The sequence below is a fragment of the Trachinotus anak genome, unplaced genomic scaffold (genome assembly GCF_046630095.1).
Source record: "Trachinotus anak isolate AG129_WGS33_773 ecotype Australia unplaced genomic scaffold, CSIRO_AGI_Tana_v1 ptg000003l, whole genome shotgun sequence".
Taxonomy (NCBI): Eukaryota; Metazoa; Chordata; class Actinopteri; order Carangiformes; family Carangidae; genus Trachinotus; species Trachinotus anak.
In genome coordinates this window covers 24,316,241-24,334,078 of record NW_027273854.1, presented here as the reverse complement: position 1 = coordinate 24,334,078, position 17,838 = coordinate 24,316,241, and the positions used below count along the sequence as shown (strand labels likewise).

Genomic DNA, 17,838 nt, shown 5'->3' with positions numbered 1-17,838 from the left:
CATGACTGACTGTTTCTTAACAATGCTGCTAATGCTCATGAGCCCATGTTCAACTAAACAGAAAGGTCAGTGCATTACAAAGTCATCCGGCTCATCTGGGTTATTTGTATGGCCAATGCTTAATTTTGAAGCCCTTTGATGCTCTAAAGTCCAAACGAACATCAGTCAACAATGCACTGCAAAAGTATCAAAAATAAGTCTTCTAGTATGTGCTTATTGTGGATGTGTGGAAGTGTGTGCATGTAATCTCCAGATACCGTAAGCATGGTCCACTGCGAGGAAAGAGGAAGTTAAAAAAACGAAATAATGTATCTGCTAATGATCTTGCTTTTAACACATCTGCTCAACATTTAACGCTTCCTCCTAAGATCATGTTCTCTGTTGTGCTTCTAAAGTTCCCTAAACTAAAACTAAAGACCCTGCTGCTGATGCTCCGTTTAATCCACTTAACTTCACTGTCTTATCAGGCTCTTATTGATAACACCAGCCCTATAAATTAGCTCTATAAATTGATTAGCTGAGTGTTTTCACATAAAGTCCTTTCTAAAGGAACAGCTTCTTCCATTTAAGAATGATGGAGCCCACTCAGCAGAAATGTTTTTGTAGCCTTCCTCAGATCTGTGTCTCCACATGATTCTGTCTCTGAGCTCTGCAGGCAGCTCCTCCCTCCTCATGGCTTGGTTTCTGCATCGTCAGCTGTGAGACCTTATAGACAGATGTATGTCTTTCCAAATCATGTACAAGCAGCTGGATTTAACACAGGTGCACAATGAAGGTGTAAAAACATCTCAGAGATAATAAGAGCTAAATTTCAAATGTCACAGCAAAGTGTCTGAATATTTATGTCAATGTGATATTTATATTTTAGTTATTGTGACATTATTATTAAATTAACTCTACCAATCTGTGTTATCATTAAATACATGATAAGAGGAAGTGTGCCTGCATGCATGTGTGTGTGAGTTTCTGTGTGTGCTTGTGTGAAAGTGGTACAATAGAAAAATAGAAATGGAATAGTATACATATATATAAATTAAAAAAAAAAAAAAAGAAGAACTTAACCAGTGATACTGTGTTGGTGTACCAGCATAATTAATCAGACCTTGATGGTGGACAAGTGTTATTAATGAGACCATACTGGTCGACCAGCCTCATTCTGAGGGTCAGTTGTGTCAGATGTGTTTGTGTGTGTGAGGGAGAGACAGAGATGTTTTTATGAAAAGTGTGGGTGTCAGAGTACCCGTAACACAGTTACGGGTCTATGTTCTGTGGTTATAAAAAGACATGTCAGAGTGAATAACACTGAGGTTGGGGTGTGAACTGCTTCCTCTTTGTTTGCTTTGGAAAGTATAAGTGAAAAAGTTCATGCCACTGCCAGCACACTGCTGTGCAGCGTCTCTGCATTTACACCACCCTGCCCGAGCCTGGACACTTCTCTGACCTGACCTCTCACCTGCATTGACCAAAATGTTGAAACCTCTACCAAGACTGTTTTTTGGTGAGTAACACCTGTGCTACTGTCGACATGTTGCACTCTGTATCTGTATCTACTGATCTGTCCTACAGGATAAACAGCAAGGATTAGATTTTGCATTTTGTCATGTAAAAGGAAACTCACAAGCCAAGTCATTTATTTTAATGGTGTTCACAGAACTTCTCTATCAGGATTAATGTTTGTTTTTTATTCTTTGTGTTTGTTTTTTACTGAAAGAAATTTATGTTTTACATTTGTACCTAAATGTAAAATGTAGTTGTGATATGTCAAAGCTTCTTTGGGACTAAAGATGGAAAAGAAATATATAACAGTTGTATCATGAGTGTTTCCAGTCTAAATCTCTGATTCTTGTGTTTTCCTTGGGGTGTAACCCAATAGGAACACGTTATTTAGACAAGCACAGAAAATGTAAAAGAAGGTTTTGCTGTGACTTTCTACCCCACTATCACTCCACTGCACTCTCAAAACTGTTTCCCAATTGACACACTTCACCACAGCCATAACTTCTAAGAGTCATAACTCAGTCAAATCCTAACAAACAGACATGATGTACTCCTTAATATCAGAGGAATTCACTCTTTACATAGATTGCCATTAATTTGTTTAAAAACCATAGAAAAAGGTTGGACCTCAATGTGAACAGGAACTGCTGTTGCCAAAAAAAAAAAAGAAAAACTTTACAGCCCCAGTGTATTTCTATCAGAGTAGAAGAAAAATAAGTCTATGGGCTAACTGGTAGTAACAATTGGACATTTGAGAGGATTAAATACTGTTAAAAAATAAATCAAATAAACAATAAATGTTAAATAAAAATAAATGTTAAATAAAATACTGTGAAGTATTTTTACAGGGTACTGAGAAAATCTGAGGGACAAAAAATGACTTAAGTATCAATAAATAAATGAACAAATAAATAAATGCAAAAATAAATCACATACTTAATATATAAATTCAAACTAAAAACATTTTGGTAATGAAAAAAATGCTTTCTGTATTTTTACATGTATTTATTTATTATGTATTTCTAGATGAATATATTTATTTATTTATGCCTATATTTTTAAATTTATTTATGCCTTTCAATATTTATTACAGCTAATACATTTACTTATTTCTATATCTGTATGTTAATTGGCTGGACTGTCCTACTTCAGGCTAAAGCTGGATTGGTTGAAGTGCAGTTTGCTTTCTGTTCTTGTGCATAGCCCCCTTCCTAAAGGCCTACATCAGCCAACGTGGGGCTCGAACCCACAACCCTGAGATTAAGAAGCTCATGCTCTACCGACTGAGCTAGGCAGGCATCTAAGGTTACAGAATATATCACCTCAAGACGAAAAGACCCCAGGCCCAGGGTGCAAACATAGAACCTTCTTGCTGTGAGTTGACAGTGCTAACCACTTTTAGCACTGTTGATGTGCAGCTGGAGGGTAGCATCAGCTAGATTGGCTACACTCTCAATGGAGAACGACAGAGCAGGGATCTGGGCAGTGTTGTAAATGACTTTGCTGAGCATGAGGCCCAGCAGATGAACATCTAATTTGTGAGTGCATGTTTCTCTTTATGGAGCGGGATCAGGGATCTAAATCTACAGCAGTGTAGTTGTTACCTCTATGTTGGACAAATGCACAGCTACATAATCAGTTTTTTGTGATAACATGTGGTCACTCTGTCACTCACATCACAATTAATGATGAATGATAAGTTCTATAAATGCAGGGATTGTGTGATGAGGTGTTGTCATCCATTCATTCATTCTGTGTAGTCCTATAATGTTTTGTTGTGATTTTCTTCATGGTTATTTGATCTATGCTTACTGCCTCACTGTGTAAGATAATTTTGTGTTGATTTGTTTGTTTTAGCTGGATAAAGTTATTTCAGATGTTTGATCGTTGCAATGGTGGTGGTGTGGTGCACTGGTGCGGAGCGGCTAGTCGCAAGCTAAAGGCAAAGCTCCTGTGCTACATTTACTTAAAAATGATTACTCAGGCAGAAAGTTAGACGGTCATTCACATCTGTCAGCTGCTGTGTGGACTGAATGTGCTGCTCTGCCTCTCACTCAGCACAGTCTATGCAGAGAGAGTGTCAAAGTCTCTAAGTTGGCAACACTGGAAAGGTAAAGCTTCTATGTACTGTACCAGTCAAGGCAATAGCAGCTGATCCATCCAATCGCTATAACCAATCCGGCTTTCGACTGATCTTGGGCCACCCACACCTAATTAACATACAGTATTTCTGAATTTAACTAATGCAAAAATGTATATGAAGGTAGAAATGCAGAAATAAATAAATAAATGTAGAAATACATAAATAGATACATGCATAAATCTTGAAATGCGTGAATAATTAAATCAGTAAATATATAAAGAAAAAAGTAAATAAATAAATACATTTAAAATTTCAGAAATAAATAAATGAATAAATAAATGTAAGATTAGAGAATTCGCTTTTTCTTCATTGCCAAAATGTTTTTAATTTCCTTTTTTTATTCATTTATACTTATAAATATATACTTTTTTGACCCTCAACTTAAGTGTTAAAAATGTTATTAATAAACATATACCTTATGGGTGTAATAAGGCTATAATAGAATTATTGATGAGAACTGTTACCGTGTTGGAAGATAGTGATAAATAATGTATATTTAAAACAGGAAGTACATGTATTTCAACACATTTCTGCTTATATTTTTTCTCTCCTACAGTCTCTTTTCTGTTGACCTCATGTTTACCTGCAGCAGGTCAGTCCATTCTCCTGTGTGATACATACACTTAAGTCTGGTATACTGTGTTTTACATGGCTGTGGTCATATCAGATTAGCTGTGTCTACTCAGTGCTCTAGAAGAGTTGAACTCTGTTACAGTCTGTGGTGGTTTGTAGTCAGCTGGGCTGTGGCTCTATGTTGCTTTCAACTGCTATTCATGCAGTTGGTTCTCATGCAGTCCAGTTCATCTATGAGTACAGTTAATCGCTTCCTCATTCATTACAGAATGATCAGTTGTTCTTATAATTTAATTATTCAATATCTGATTGCAGGATTACAAAATCCTTGTTTAAACTTTGAGCTAGAATAGGCTCCAAGACCCCTCATCACCTTACATAGGATGAAAATGATGGATGCAATCAACAGTTAGTCAGAGGTCCAATTTGATGGTATGTGACTGGAATAAAAAGCTAAATTTTGTAAACTATGTCTTCTTTGGCTCAGGTGCTCAGATCAGATTAGCTGGATCTGGATCGAGTCGGTGCTCTGGAAGAGTTGAAATCTATCACAGCAACACCTGGGGAACAGTTTGTGATGATGACTGGGACTTAAATGATGCTATGGTGGTGTGCAGACAGATAGGCTGTGGCATGGCACAAAGTGCTCCCAGCTCTGTCGACTTTGGTCAGGGAACTGGGCAAATCTGGCTCGATGATGTGGCCTGTTCAGGAAGTGAAGGGTCTTTAACTGAATGTCAGCACAGAGGATTTGGGACACACAACTGTGGGCATGATGAGGACGCTGGTGTCATCTGTTCAGGTGAGAAGACATTTTTATTTAAAAGATTTTGCTTATTTAGTTAGGCTTAGATTCTCCAAGCTGTGGAACCCTGACTAAGACTGATTGACCCACTGGAGCCCAGAACATCAGGGCCCTTAAAGCCCCAGGTTCAATCTATGATAATTAGTAAGTAATCATTTGATTATCTCCCAAATTGTTTAGTAATATACACCACTAAAACACAACAAAGTAAAAATAATATTCTCTGACGAAAGCCAAGGTGGTTCGCAAACGGCTGGGTTTCGGCTCCATGTTGCTTTCAACTCCTGAAGAAGTTTATTGCTTCTTCAGGAGTTAGGTTTGGGACTTTTACCAAAGGTATTTCTTTAATAATAGTAATCTAAATGCTGTTTTAGTTGTCTTGATTTGTCTCCCTGCAGAATGATATGGTTTTCTTTGACTTTCAGTATTTGATATTTGATTGAAAGATAACCAAGATAATCTTTGTTTACCCTGCTTCTTGACCAGGCCCCTCACAACCCCTCACAGGATGAATGGGTATTAAATGATAGATGAAAATCTTTGCTTTTCATTCAACAGGCTCCATGTTGCATAAATTTGAGGATATACATCTAACTGCTTAACAACCAATGATGTAACTACTTAATGAGCAATGATGTAACTGCTTATTGACCAATGAGCTATGAAATAAGCTAAATTTTGTAAACTATGCCTTCTTTGGCTCAGGTGCTCAAATCAGATTAGCTGGATCTGGATCGAGTCGGTGCTCTGGAAGAGTTGAAATCTATCACAGCAACACCTGGGGAACAGTCTGTGATGATGACTGGGACCTAGATGATGCTATGGTGGTGTGCACACAGTTGGGCTGTGGTACAGCACTGAGTGCTACTGCATCAGCCCATTTTGGTGAAGGAACTGGGCAAATCTGGCTCGATGATGTGGCCTGTTCAGGAAGTGAAGGGTCTCTCACTGAGTGTCAGCACAGAGGATTTGGTGAACATAACTGTGGACACGGTGAGGATGCTGGTGTCGTCTGTTCAGGTGAGAAGATATATTTATTGAACAGATTTGGCTTATTCAGCTCATCTTAGATTCTCTGAGCTGTAGGACCCGAGCAAGGCTGATATATACACTGGGTAAGTTGGGTGACTGTCACGAGGCCCCAGAACCTCTGACCCCTTAAGGCCCCAGGTTCAATCTATGGTAATTAGTACGTAATCATTTGATTAGCTCTGGAATTGTTTGCTAATATGACCACTAAAACACAACACAACAAAATAAAAATAATAAGGTAAGTGTTGAAATCTATCAAGTGTTAAAATCTATGATCTGATGACAGACTGTGATAAGGTGGTTTGCAGACAGCTGGTGTGTGGCTCTATTGCCCTGTTCAGAACTGGCATTAACTGCCATGAGTAGTTAGTCACCTTGTCAGGAGTTAGTTTTGTGATTCCTGAAAATATTTTCTTCATAAAAGTCATCTAAATGCTGTTTTAGTTGTCTTCAATTGTCTCCCTTCAGAATGGTACTGTTTTCTTTCACTTTCAGTATTTCATATGACTACAAGATAACAACATCTTTGTTTATGCTGCCTCTTGACCAGGCCCCTCACAACCCTACACAGGATGAATGTGTATAAATGATGGATGGAAATTTTTGCTTTTCATTCAACAGTTGGTCAGAGGCTCCATGTTGCATAAATTTGAGGATATTAAGTAACTGTCTAACAACCAGTGATGTAACTGCTTAACGACCAATGATGTAACTGCTATTGACCAATGAGCTATGGAATAAAAAGCTAAATTTTGTAAACTATTTCTTCTTTGGCTCAGGTGCTCAGATCAGATTAGCTGGATCTGGATCGAGTCGGTGCTCTGGAAGAGTTGAAATCTATCACAGCAACACCTGGGGAACAGTTTGTGATGATGGCTGGGACCTAAATGATACTATGGTGGTGTGCAGAGAGTTGGACTGTGGTACAGCACTGAGTGCTCCTGCATCAGCACTTTTTGGTGAAGGAACTGGGCAAATCTGGCTTGATGATGTGGCCTGTTCAGGAAGTGAAGGGTCTCTAACTGAGTGTCAGCACAATGGACTTGGGGTAAACAACTGTGGACACAGTGAGGACGCTGGTGTCATCTGTTCAGGTGAGAAGACGCTTATATTTAAAAGATTTTGCTCAAAGCCATGGTACAGTGAAAAAGAATGATTTATGCCGCCTCAGAGCCCTGAGAGCTGGTTCAATCTATAGTAATTAGTAAAGATAAAGATAACAAAAACTCAGGAATAATTCCCCAGGGAAATTCAAATTGTCCAGTGGTTTATTAAAGTATTCAGTAAAGACGTGAGTCTGCGTCATGATGCACAGCCTTTGTCTGAGTGGTTAAATAGATCAGAATCAGAATCAGAATCAGAATCAGAATCAGAATCAGGTTTATTGCCAAGTATGTTTTCACGTACAAGGAATTTGTTCTGGTGAATGGTGCAGAGCGCACCAAAACACCGAGGCAGCCATCTGCGGCGCCATTTAAAAAGGAGGAATGGGGAAAAACAAGTGGAGAGGAGAGGAGAAAAAATAACAGAACCCAAACTATACTCCTGGGGGGAGGGAGGGGGGGGGGGGGTACAGTGTGGGATTCGGGAAAAAAACCTCAGCAACATAGGCATATATAAACAAACACATCTTACAACACAGTGACTCAAGACAATTTGCTCCAGGGGAGGGGGTAAAGGGGGGAGGAGGTGATTCCAGTGCAGACAGGCAGCCAGCCGCAGCCGCTGCCATTTAAGGCGCAGCTATCGGACCCCGCCCGCCGCGCTGGATGGGAGGAAGCGGCGAAGGCGTGGGATGGGGTTGGGTTGTGAGTTGCATATGTACATGTAAGAGGTGTCCGTGAATGTGTGTGTGTGCATAGGCCTGGGGAGTCGCTTCGTCTAGTTCACAATCAGTGCCTCAGTTCGCAGGGTGTCATCGCGATAACACAGCAAGTTGCCATGGAGACATCCTTGATCGGTTCCTGGACGGAGTCAACAATCCACAGGTGTCCGTGGAGGAGGGGGGGGGGGGGTAGGAGTAGAAGCGTCTCACTGCAGCGATCTCGTGGGGGAGTTGTTCCAGCACCGGCCTTGGCCAAGGCTGGTGCTGCGGGGGCCGGAACGCAGATTAGATTATGATTGTTTGGGTTAGGGCGAGCAGTCGTATTTCAATAGACACGGCTTACTCTGTTAGTCCATTCTGGTCATCTTCATCCATTCTCCTTTTCAAAGCTGCAAGCTTCTCCAAGATGTGACCCATGTTGCGATTTATGACCACAGTCTGAGCATTAACAGCTCCTTCCAAGGTGGTTCCCAAGTTGCGGTTCACAATCACAGTCTGAGTGCTTACAGCTTTACTCACTCCATCAATTATGTCGGGCAGCGTGGGGATTTGGACTGCTGTCACCGTCTTCTGAATTTTCCGATACACCAGGGCAATGCCTAATCCAATCAGCAGAAAGCCTGATATCACAGTTCCGAATATGTAGAGATCTTCGATGTCCTCAACGGAAAGACTCGCCAGGCACACGACCCTCCACTGCTCCCAGGAGTCCCTCATGTAACCAGCGGCGTATGTTCCGCCAGGGCAGACAGGTTCCCCCGAACCCGGGCTTCTCGTCGAGAAGATCCTGTCAATTGCGTTGAGAGACCAGTTGACCAATTCCATGATTTTAGATTTAGAGAGCAGTGCGGAGAGAGGCTTCCAAGGTTTAGACAAGACAGGACGAGACGTGAGATGCAAAGCAGGGAAAAAAAAGGGAGAGGAGAGAGGGGGAAGATGCGTCCGCCTTCGTTGGGAGCCGGAAGAAGGACAGTAGTAACAAAGGATTTCCTGAACCTCTCAGTGCTGCAGCACAGCAAGGTGAGAAGCTGGCTGCTGCTGTCGCTGCTTCTCTGGCCTGTAAGGATGTTGTGGAGAGGGTGGTTGATTTGTCCAAGATGGTGTGCATATTACAGTGCATGCATCTCATGAGTCTAGACTCATGCCAGTCCCAGACCCAGCCTTTTTAATCAGCATGTCCAGTCTTCTCGTGTTCTTCTGTAACATGCTGCTGCCCCAGCAGACTGCTGCATAGAAGATGACACTTGCCACCACTGACTGATAAAACATGTGCAGCATTTTGCCACAGTTGTCAAAGACCTGAGCTTCCTGAGGCAAAAGAGCTGGCTCTGCCCCGTCCTGTAGATGCCATCTGTGTTCAAGGACCAATCCAGTTTACTGTCCAGGTGCAAACCTTGGCATTTATAAGTGTGCACCACCTTAATGTCCTTCCCTCGAACATTGACTGGCTAAGGTGCGGTCCTACACGTGCAAAAGTCATTGACCATCTCCTTGGTCTTGGAGGTATTCAGAAGGAAGCAGTTCATGTCACTCCATTCACCGAAGGCCATCATCAGATCCCTGTACTCTCCTTCCTGCCCATTCCTGATACATGCCACAATAGCTGTGACATCCAAGTACTTCTGGATGTGGCAAGACTCACAGTTGTATTTAAAGTCCACGTTATACAGGGTGTCAGAACAGTTCACTGTGGAGCCCCAGTGCTGCTCACCACTGTCCCTGAGACACAGTTACCCAGCTAGACGTACTGTGGTCATCTTGTGAATCCACAATCCAGGGCGTGAGAAAAGGATTCTCACCCATACCCTCCGGCTTGTCTTTGAGAATGGGGGGTTGGATCATGTCCATGCACTTGAAAAATCAAAGAGAATAATCCTCACATAACTATCTGGCTCATCCAAGTAAGATTGGGTCTGATTGAGCATGTAGAGGACGTCATCATCCACTCCAATATGTTCCTGTCATTATCTCAGCCAGGCGTCCTACTTTAGGTAATGGAACAAGACATGTTTTCCACAGGACCGGGACCCTCCCTGTTTGCAGACTTTTGTTGAAAATCCTCTGGAGGGGCTCATCCAGCTGAGCTGCACAGTCCTTGAGCAGCCTCAGTCACACACCATCCGCTGCCTTTCCAGGACATAGCCTCTTGAGCCCTGCCCTCACCTCATCCACTGTGAGGGACAGGAGACTTGACTCCAGTGTGGAGGAAGTTGCAGCTGCAGTGTCAGGGTTGCAGCAGTGTGACGGAGATGTTGTAGGAGAAGCTGCAGCAGAAGTGTCAAAGCTGTTGTAGAACAGGTTCAACTCACTGGACTTGTCGACATCATCTGATGTTGTCTCACTGTTCTTTTCTTTATAGCCAGTGATGGTCCTCATCCCTTTCCACACCTCTCTGGTGTTATTGTGCTGCAGCTTCCTCTCTGCTTTCCTTTTCCTTCTTCGCCTGCTGTAATCTCCTCTTCAGCTCATGTTGCACACATCTGTGCTTCTTCTTGTCTCCAACCCTGAAGGCCCTCTTTTTTCTGGTTGAGGAGGGTCTTGATGTTACTGTTGATCCGGGCTTTGTTGTTTGGAAAGCAGCATACAAGCAAAACAGCATAGTAAGCAATCATTTAATCAACTCCAGAATCGTTTGGTAATATACACCACTAAAACAGAACTACATAAAAAATAACAAGGCCCTTGCGTTAAAATGAATTAGCCATGGCCAAAGTAAAGGCTTATAGCAAACCTATTCTACAAAAACAGTCCTAGTTGGTTTCTGAAGTACCAGATTAAATATAATGAAGCTGTTATACATTGAGGAAGAGCACAAATGTTCCACAGCTCATTTGTGCACTTTGTAACCCTTTCAGCTTTATGGAATTCAGCAAATCTTCATCATAAGTCTTTTCATAATATATACTTTCGTGAGGCATGGTTCACATCGGCATCTGCTTAATGAAAACAGCAATTAGCTTAACCCACACCTCCAATCTTCTTTCATTGATTGGACTCCAGATTTGGACTCCTTCGCCCAGGAAGCTTTTGTTAATACCAGTAGCTGAGGGGTTCACATACTTTTTCCAATTTACACTGTGAATGTTTTAATGATGTTTTCAGTGTGGAAAATAACAATCCAATGTTTAATTACTGCAACCTTGATAGCCTGCTGTATGTGCCCTGCTAATAAAGGTTAGTTGATCAGATATAATATGGAAGTGTTAAGTAAAGGTGAACCATCTTTTAACAACCTAGTTGGTGTAGGGTCTAAAAGGCAGGTCGATGGTTGCTCAGAGAGATCTTCTATAGGACAGAAGCAGTCTAAATATAAATCAGACATTACAGTCAATTCGGTCTATTGTATTGGACAGTACATCTGCACCAGTTGTGCAAAGATGATTTTTCTCCAGTAATTACAGTTTTATTTGTAAAGAAACACATGATGTCATTACTACTGAGAGCTATAGGAATACATGGATCAATATGGCTCCTATAACTCCTAGTCCATCTGGCTACAGTGCTGAAAAGAAAAGCTTGTTCTTATTTTCTTCTATCAATGAAAAATAGGAGGTTCTGGCATGCCAGAGGGCTTTTTTATATGTTATTAGACTATCTTTACTGAATAGGTAGAAATTCCTCTAGATTGGTGGAGCACCAATGACGTTTTCTCAACGTCTGCTTTAAAGCACACATTTATGAATGGTACCACGGAGCTAGCCTCCTCTAATTCACTACCTTCTTTTCCAGAGGGGCAACAGTGTCAAGTGTCATACGGCGTTAGGCTGCAGCAATATGAATAAGATTACACACTTGTGTGGGAATTAAGTTGAAATAGCTGTCTTCCATTGTATTCACACGTGGAGCAAATAACAGCGGAATTCATTCCTTAAATTTGGTTATAGCATTATCAATTAGAGACCTACTGTAATGAATTTCTTACCAAATGCTGTGTAGTCCATTACTGTAAACTCAAACATGACTAAATAGGCAGTCAACAGAGGGTTTTGAGGAAGACGTTGGAACATTGGCATCCCTTGTTCAAGTTCAAATATAGAGACATATCTCCTCTCAAAGGCAGAATCTACTATTTTGGGGTTACTTTACCTGGGGTCAGGACATCAGTATTACTTGTTCAATCTCAACTCAGCATTCAGGAGGAACATTCACTCTACAGCAGACGTCAGGCTCATTCAGAAAGACCCAAACATCAAGTACCAACTCTGCTACCTTCAGCATCCCTCAAGTGAACTTTGATAATGAGGGATCATTTGCTAGTATCAGACAAGAGTTTCAGGTCAACTCCTCAGCTCTCCCTTAAGTCTGTACAGAATAGATACAGTTTTTAATTCTTTTTTGTGTTTTATTCATTTCAAGAAATTATTAGTTTAAATTGAGTTGAAATGTCAAGAGGTTCAAATATAGATACAGTATATCTCATCTCAAAGGTAATATAAGGTTTTTTTTTTGTTGGTTTTTTTCAGTGAGCCTCCAAAAGCCCAGCATCTCCATGAATCCTCTTGGTGAGGTCACTTGGGGTCAGGACATTGCCATCACTTGTTCAGTCTCAACTCAGTATTCAGGTGGAACATTCACTCTACAGCAGACGTCAGGCTCATTCAGAAAGACCCAAACATCAAGTGCCAACTCTGCTACCTTCAGCATCCTTCAAGTGAACTTCGATAATGAGGGATCATACCAGTGTCAATATCAGACAATGGTTTCAAGTCGAGACTTCAGCTCTCCTCTAAGTGACTCTGTCAGAATCTCGGTTACTGGTAAAGAAAAAATGCAGTTCCTAATCCATTTTTTTTTAAAGTGGGTATCTGGTATGACTCACGTATGTGCAAAATCACAAATGACACGCGTCACGAATACAAAGTTTGTGACGCGTATTCCATCACATGGATGATGGTGATGGTCACCAAACACAATGGAACAGAGATCTTTGAGATTGCTACTTTACATAACAGTGTCAGTGCATTCAAATATAGAGACATATCTCCTCTCAAAGGCAGCATCTACAGCTCTAATATTGTGGGGATTTTTTTTCAGTGAGCCTCCCAAAGCCCAGCATCACCATGAACCCTGTTGGTATGGTTACCTTTGGTCAGGACATCGTTATCACTTGTTCAATCTCAACTCAGCATTCAGGAGGAACATTCACTCTACAGCAGACGTCAGGCTCATTGAGAAAGACCCAAACATCAAGTACCAACTTTGCTACCTTCAGCATATCTCAAGTGAACTTTGATAGTGAGGGATCATACCAGTGTCAATATCAGACAAGGAGTTCAAGCCGAGATTTCAACTCTCCTCTAAGTGACTCTATCAGGCTCTCTGTCACTGGTAAATAAAAAATACAATTCCCAATCCCTTTTATGTTCACTTATAGAAAAGTAGAAATGTCAAGAAGTTTAAATATACAGATATATTTCATCTCAAAGGCAATATCTACTGTTTTTCAGTGAGCCTCCCAAAGCCCAGCATCTCCATGAACCAAGTTGGTGAGGTTTCCTGGGGTCATGACGTCAGTATCACTTGTTCAATCTCAACTCAGCATTCAGGAGGAACATTCACTCTACAGCAGACGTCAGGCTCATTGAGAAAGACCCAAACATCAAGTACCAACTCTGCTACCTTCAGCATATCTCAAGTGAACTTTGATAATGAGGGATCATACCAGTGTCAATATCAGACAAGGGTTTCAAGCCGAGACTTCAACTCTCCTCTAAGTGACTCTGTCAGACTCTCTGTCACTGGTAAGACAAGTAAATCCACCCACTGAACTTGATTTGTCATTTGCATGTATGAATTACCAAGTATACTAAAGAGTGCAGAGAGTGAGTACCATTGCCAAGACCTTGGGTTGCATTGTACAACTGTTATGGGGTAATGCAGTTATCAAAACTTTGTCATATTACTTTTTTTGATGTTCTTTTAAGCCAAGTAATTCAAGAGGTACATTTTTTATGTCTAATATATGATCCAGTGTTTTTTGGCCAGTAACAGACCAATACAAATCCTAATTCGTGAATTGGTACATCATCTTGTTTTCTTTGGGTCTGCCCAAAATGGACATTCTCCATTAACTTGGATGGAATGTTTTGCATTCTTGTTTCCACTGCTTTTCAAAATTGCACAGCTTTATTTACGTCATATATTTGTTCTTCTTAGCATTACTGATTTACAAATTTAGGAAAACTAAATTGTCACATTATGTTGTCCCTATTGTACCCAGTGCCACTGCAGCAGCCCAATATCTCCCTGACATCTCCTGATGGAGGGCTGGTGTGGAGACCTGAAGCCGCAGAGGTCACAAGGGGTTACGGCTTTGTTATCACCTGCTTAATTTCCTCCCACTATCCTGGAGGTGTTTTCTCTCTCATCTTCTCTGGTTCCAACACCACTGTCACCAAACCTGCAGTTAATCGCTCAGCTTCCTTTGAGTTTGCTCCAGCTGAGTATGAACACCAGGGCAACTACAGCTGTGTGTATGAAGTCACTCTGTCTTCAAGGAAATTCATTTCTACAGAGACAACACCAATTACTGTCATAATTAAATGTAAGTCGGTAAAATTTAAACCTTTGATGCATATTTTTCTCTGCTGTTTTACTAGTTTTGTGTCTTCCTCTAGGACTTAGAAATTATCAAGAGGTCAGAATTAATTTGTACTTTTTCACACCAAGGTAAGTTAATCTCTCGCCAGAACATGTCTCCTTCCTGAGTGGTATGACACCTGCATGGTCCCATGGTGTTTATACTTTTGTACAATTGTCTGTACAGATGAACATGGAGCTGTCAGGTGTTTGGAAATTGCTCCAAATGATAAACCAGACTTATGGAAGTCCACTTGTTTTTTTCTTGACCTATTTCTTGACTGATTTCTTTTAATTTTCCCATGACGTCAAGCCAAGAAGCACTGAGTTAGAAGGTAGGTCAGTGCTTCTGCTGCATCTCTAAATTGGCAGTGCACCAATCCGAATCTACTGCAGGTAATACACTGAGCGCAGATAACTACCTCACACAACCTCATGTCAAATAACCCAACTATCACTTTAAAATACTTTAAAGCTGTTAAAGGACACAGCCAACTTAGTGTATGTAAACATCTGACCCACTGGAATTGTGATGAAATGAATTAAAAGCAAAACAATCTGGCATTAAACAGTTGTTGGAAAAATTACTGTCAAGACAGTGGTCAAAAAATAGGTTTTAATAACTTTACCCTAATTGTATGCAAACTTCCGACTTCAACTGTAAACCTGGGAGCCCTGCACAGACCTCACTAGTCACACAGTGTAGACTTGTCCAAGGTTACAAGATCTTTTATATCAGGAAAAATATATGTTGGGAGCATCTTCACATTCATAGAGCCATGTCCCTACCTACACCTACATCTATGCCTGCATATCATACCATACCAATCATTGTCAGATTCCAAAAGACAAAACTTAAAGAAACAACTTGTGGGACTATAAAATTAATAGAAACAACAGAATAGAAAAAACACATTATTGTTCTGAACAACAAACAGTAACTGTCAGTGTTTTCTCTCCTAGTGCCACTGTCTCTGCTGGTCTCCTCATTAACTGCTGGGGGCCTTGTGCTGCTGCTGCTGCTGGTCTTCATTGTGATCTGTCTGGTCCGCACAAGAAGACAAACTGTGCAGCCAGGAGTCATCTCCTTAACTCAATGTCTGTACTCACCATGACACACAGTACCTTAGATGACGCTATTGCTGTTTGTTTACAAGACACAGTTAGATATCTGAGTGTGTGTGTGTTACACAGCATGCTGGTAACTGTGACATGACACATTCTGTTTCTGCGCTTGTGTTCCAGTGGCTGTCAGGAATCAGTATGTAGACACCGAGGAGGAGGAGGAGGAGGAGGAGGGACAGCACTACATGAACTTTGAACCGGAGCAGTTCAAGAGGAGGCAGGAGGAGCAAAAAAGTTGGGTGGTGGAAAACAACCGTGATGAAGATCATGATAAAGACAAAGAAGAGAGTGACAAAGATAATGAGAACAATGAAGTCCATTGCAATGTAGAAAGCCAGGAGACGTATGTTACTGTAGATTACAACAGAGAGGAAGAGGTGTATGAAGACTGTGTTGGTGTAAATGAACTAGCTAAAGGGAAAGAAAGCAGTGATACTGATGGTGCCTATGTAACTGCGCTCCAGCCTTTAGCTGAAGATGATCTGGACATTTATGGAGAACAAGAAGATATTTATCAAAACGTTTAGTTTGTTCCTGCTTATCGTTTTAATTAATATATCCACTGCAAAAATGTTAATCATATGCTCTTCCTTCTATTACAAATGTTCAACAAAAAACAAAACATACCTTATGTGGGTTTCAAATCTATATTATGTGCTAATTCTAAGCAGGTAATATGTAGTGTATTCACAGTGAAGAGTGACACTCATAGCAGACAGTATGCCTCACAAATTTGGTTGATTTTTGCTATTGATGGACACTATTGTGTCACAAAGCAACCTACAAAGGAAATGGAGGAGTTGCCCCCAGCTATAACAAATTCAATAAATTGTGTGCAGTGAGTAAACAGCCCCAGAAAGGAAAATGAAAAATTTGCATTAAATCTTTAGAAAAACATTTTGCTAAGCTAAACTAATTGACTCCAGGCTCCATAGTAAATGTCCAGGTATGTCTAACTCTCTGCAAAAAAGCAAATAAGCATATTCCCAAAAATGCCAAACTATTCCTTTTAAACCATTGTTTACTGAAATCTGATATAGATTTTTTTTTTTTATCAGTTAGTAGTATGAAGTAAGGGGTTGGACTAACGGAGATAAACATGTATCTCATGGCACTTCCTCTTTTTATTGTATATTAGCTTTTACATTGTTTTGTTTTTAGGATACTTGCAATGAATATATATATATATATATATATATATATATATATATATATATATAGTACTATTTAGAGTGTTTTTAAAGTTTAGAAGTATAAAAGGCACAGTTAAGATAAAGACCACATTTATACAGGCTTGGGCACTGCGCCACAGATGCATTTCACTTGTTTATGGTTCAGATATGGTGTCAACCATGTTTGTTATTTGACTAATCCGTTGCTTCTCTGATAGTGTGGGAATGTAATTGGCCTGAAGCCTCATGACCATATACCCAGCTCATTTATGTGTTGGTGCCCCACTGGCTAATATGTATGTGTATATGTGATTGGTTGTTTATGCAATGATATGTTGTATGATGATCCTGATGGAGGAAACAAACCAAAATGTATTGCTCTGACAATAAAGCTATTCTTTATACTTCAAGTGTTTCTGGTCTTCTGATTTGTACATAGCAGTAGGTACGTAGAAAGAAGAGCAGGGCATAAGGGTAAACAGGGTTCAGTAGGGACTTACACTATAGTGCTTTTTAATTACCTGTTCATGTTCAATAATTAGAGGATACATACAGAGGTCTTTGTTTATTTTAACGATTTATTATATTAGTCTATTTATTTAATTATTTGCACCTTTCATGAGTTTGGGCCCCTGACACTCAAACATCCTCTGCACATCCCTGTATATTTGCTGAAATTTGGTCATTATGGTTGTATGGAAGTTCAAGTTTGGTAAAGAGGACTTTAAGCAGGCATCTGCACCACTTTTAAGACATTTAAACTGGTGAAAAGGACTGGGTTGGTTATAATCAAGGGCACAGAGCAGGTAAAATAATGATGTCATCTTGATAATTGCAAAGAGCCCATTTCTTTATTTTTCAACCTATACATAAATCATGTTCAAAATACAGGTTTCAACAAAGATATTAAACATAGCAAACATATAAACATCAGAAACAGCATTGTAGCATTTCCCACAATAACATAAACTGATTATGCTATAAAATGCACTTCTTTGGCCACAGTTGTGATTATTCATTCACAAGAAACATTAAAGGTTTCACAAAGTCATAGCTTTACTATTACTATGGACAGGAAGTTATGTGT

At 40.4% G+C, this 17,838-nt stretch overlaps 1 protein-coding gene across 2 annotated transcripts; it reads left to right on the top strand.

Moving 5' to 3' along the window:
- The first annotated feature begins 233 nt into the window (after positions 1-233).
- On the top strand, positions 234-17,130 carry LOC139618656 (uncharacterized). 2 transcript variants are annotated; one of them, XM_071474786.1, is made up of 11 exons: positions 234-1,498; positions 4,197-4,232; positions 4,701-5,015; positions 5,724-6,038; positions 6,830-7,144; positions 12,339-12,632; positions 12,910-13,203; positions 13,323-13,616; positions 14,096-14,419; positions 15,418-15,552; positions 15,700-17,130. In XM_071474786.1, exons 1-11 carry the CDS (start codon positions 1,468-1,470, stop codon positions 16,104-16,106), a joined length of 2,760 nt encoding a protein of 919 aa, XP_071330887.1. In that variant the 5' UTR covers positions 234-1,467; the 3' UTR covers positions 16,107-17,130. The 2 variants fall into 2 exon arrangements, with proteins under 2 accessions (XP_071330887.1, XP_071330886.1); XM_071474785.1 differs by lacking the exon at positions 234-1,498 and having other exon boundaries at positions 4,095-5,015.
- The last annotated feature ends 708 nt before the right edge of the window (positions 17,131-17,838 follow it).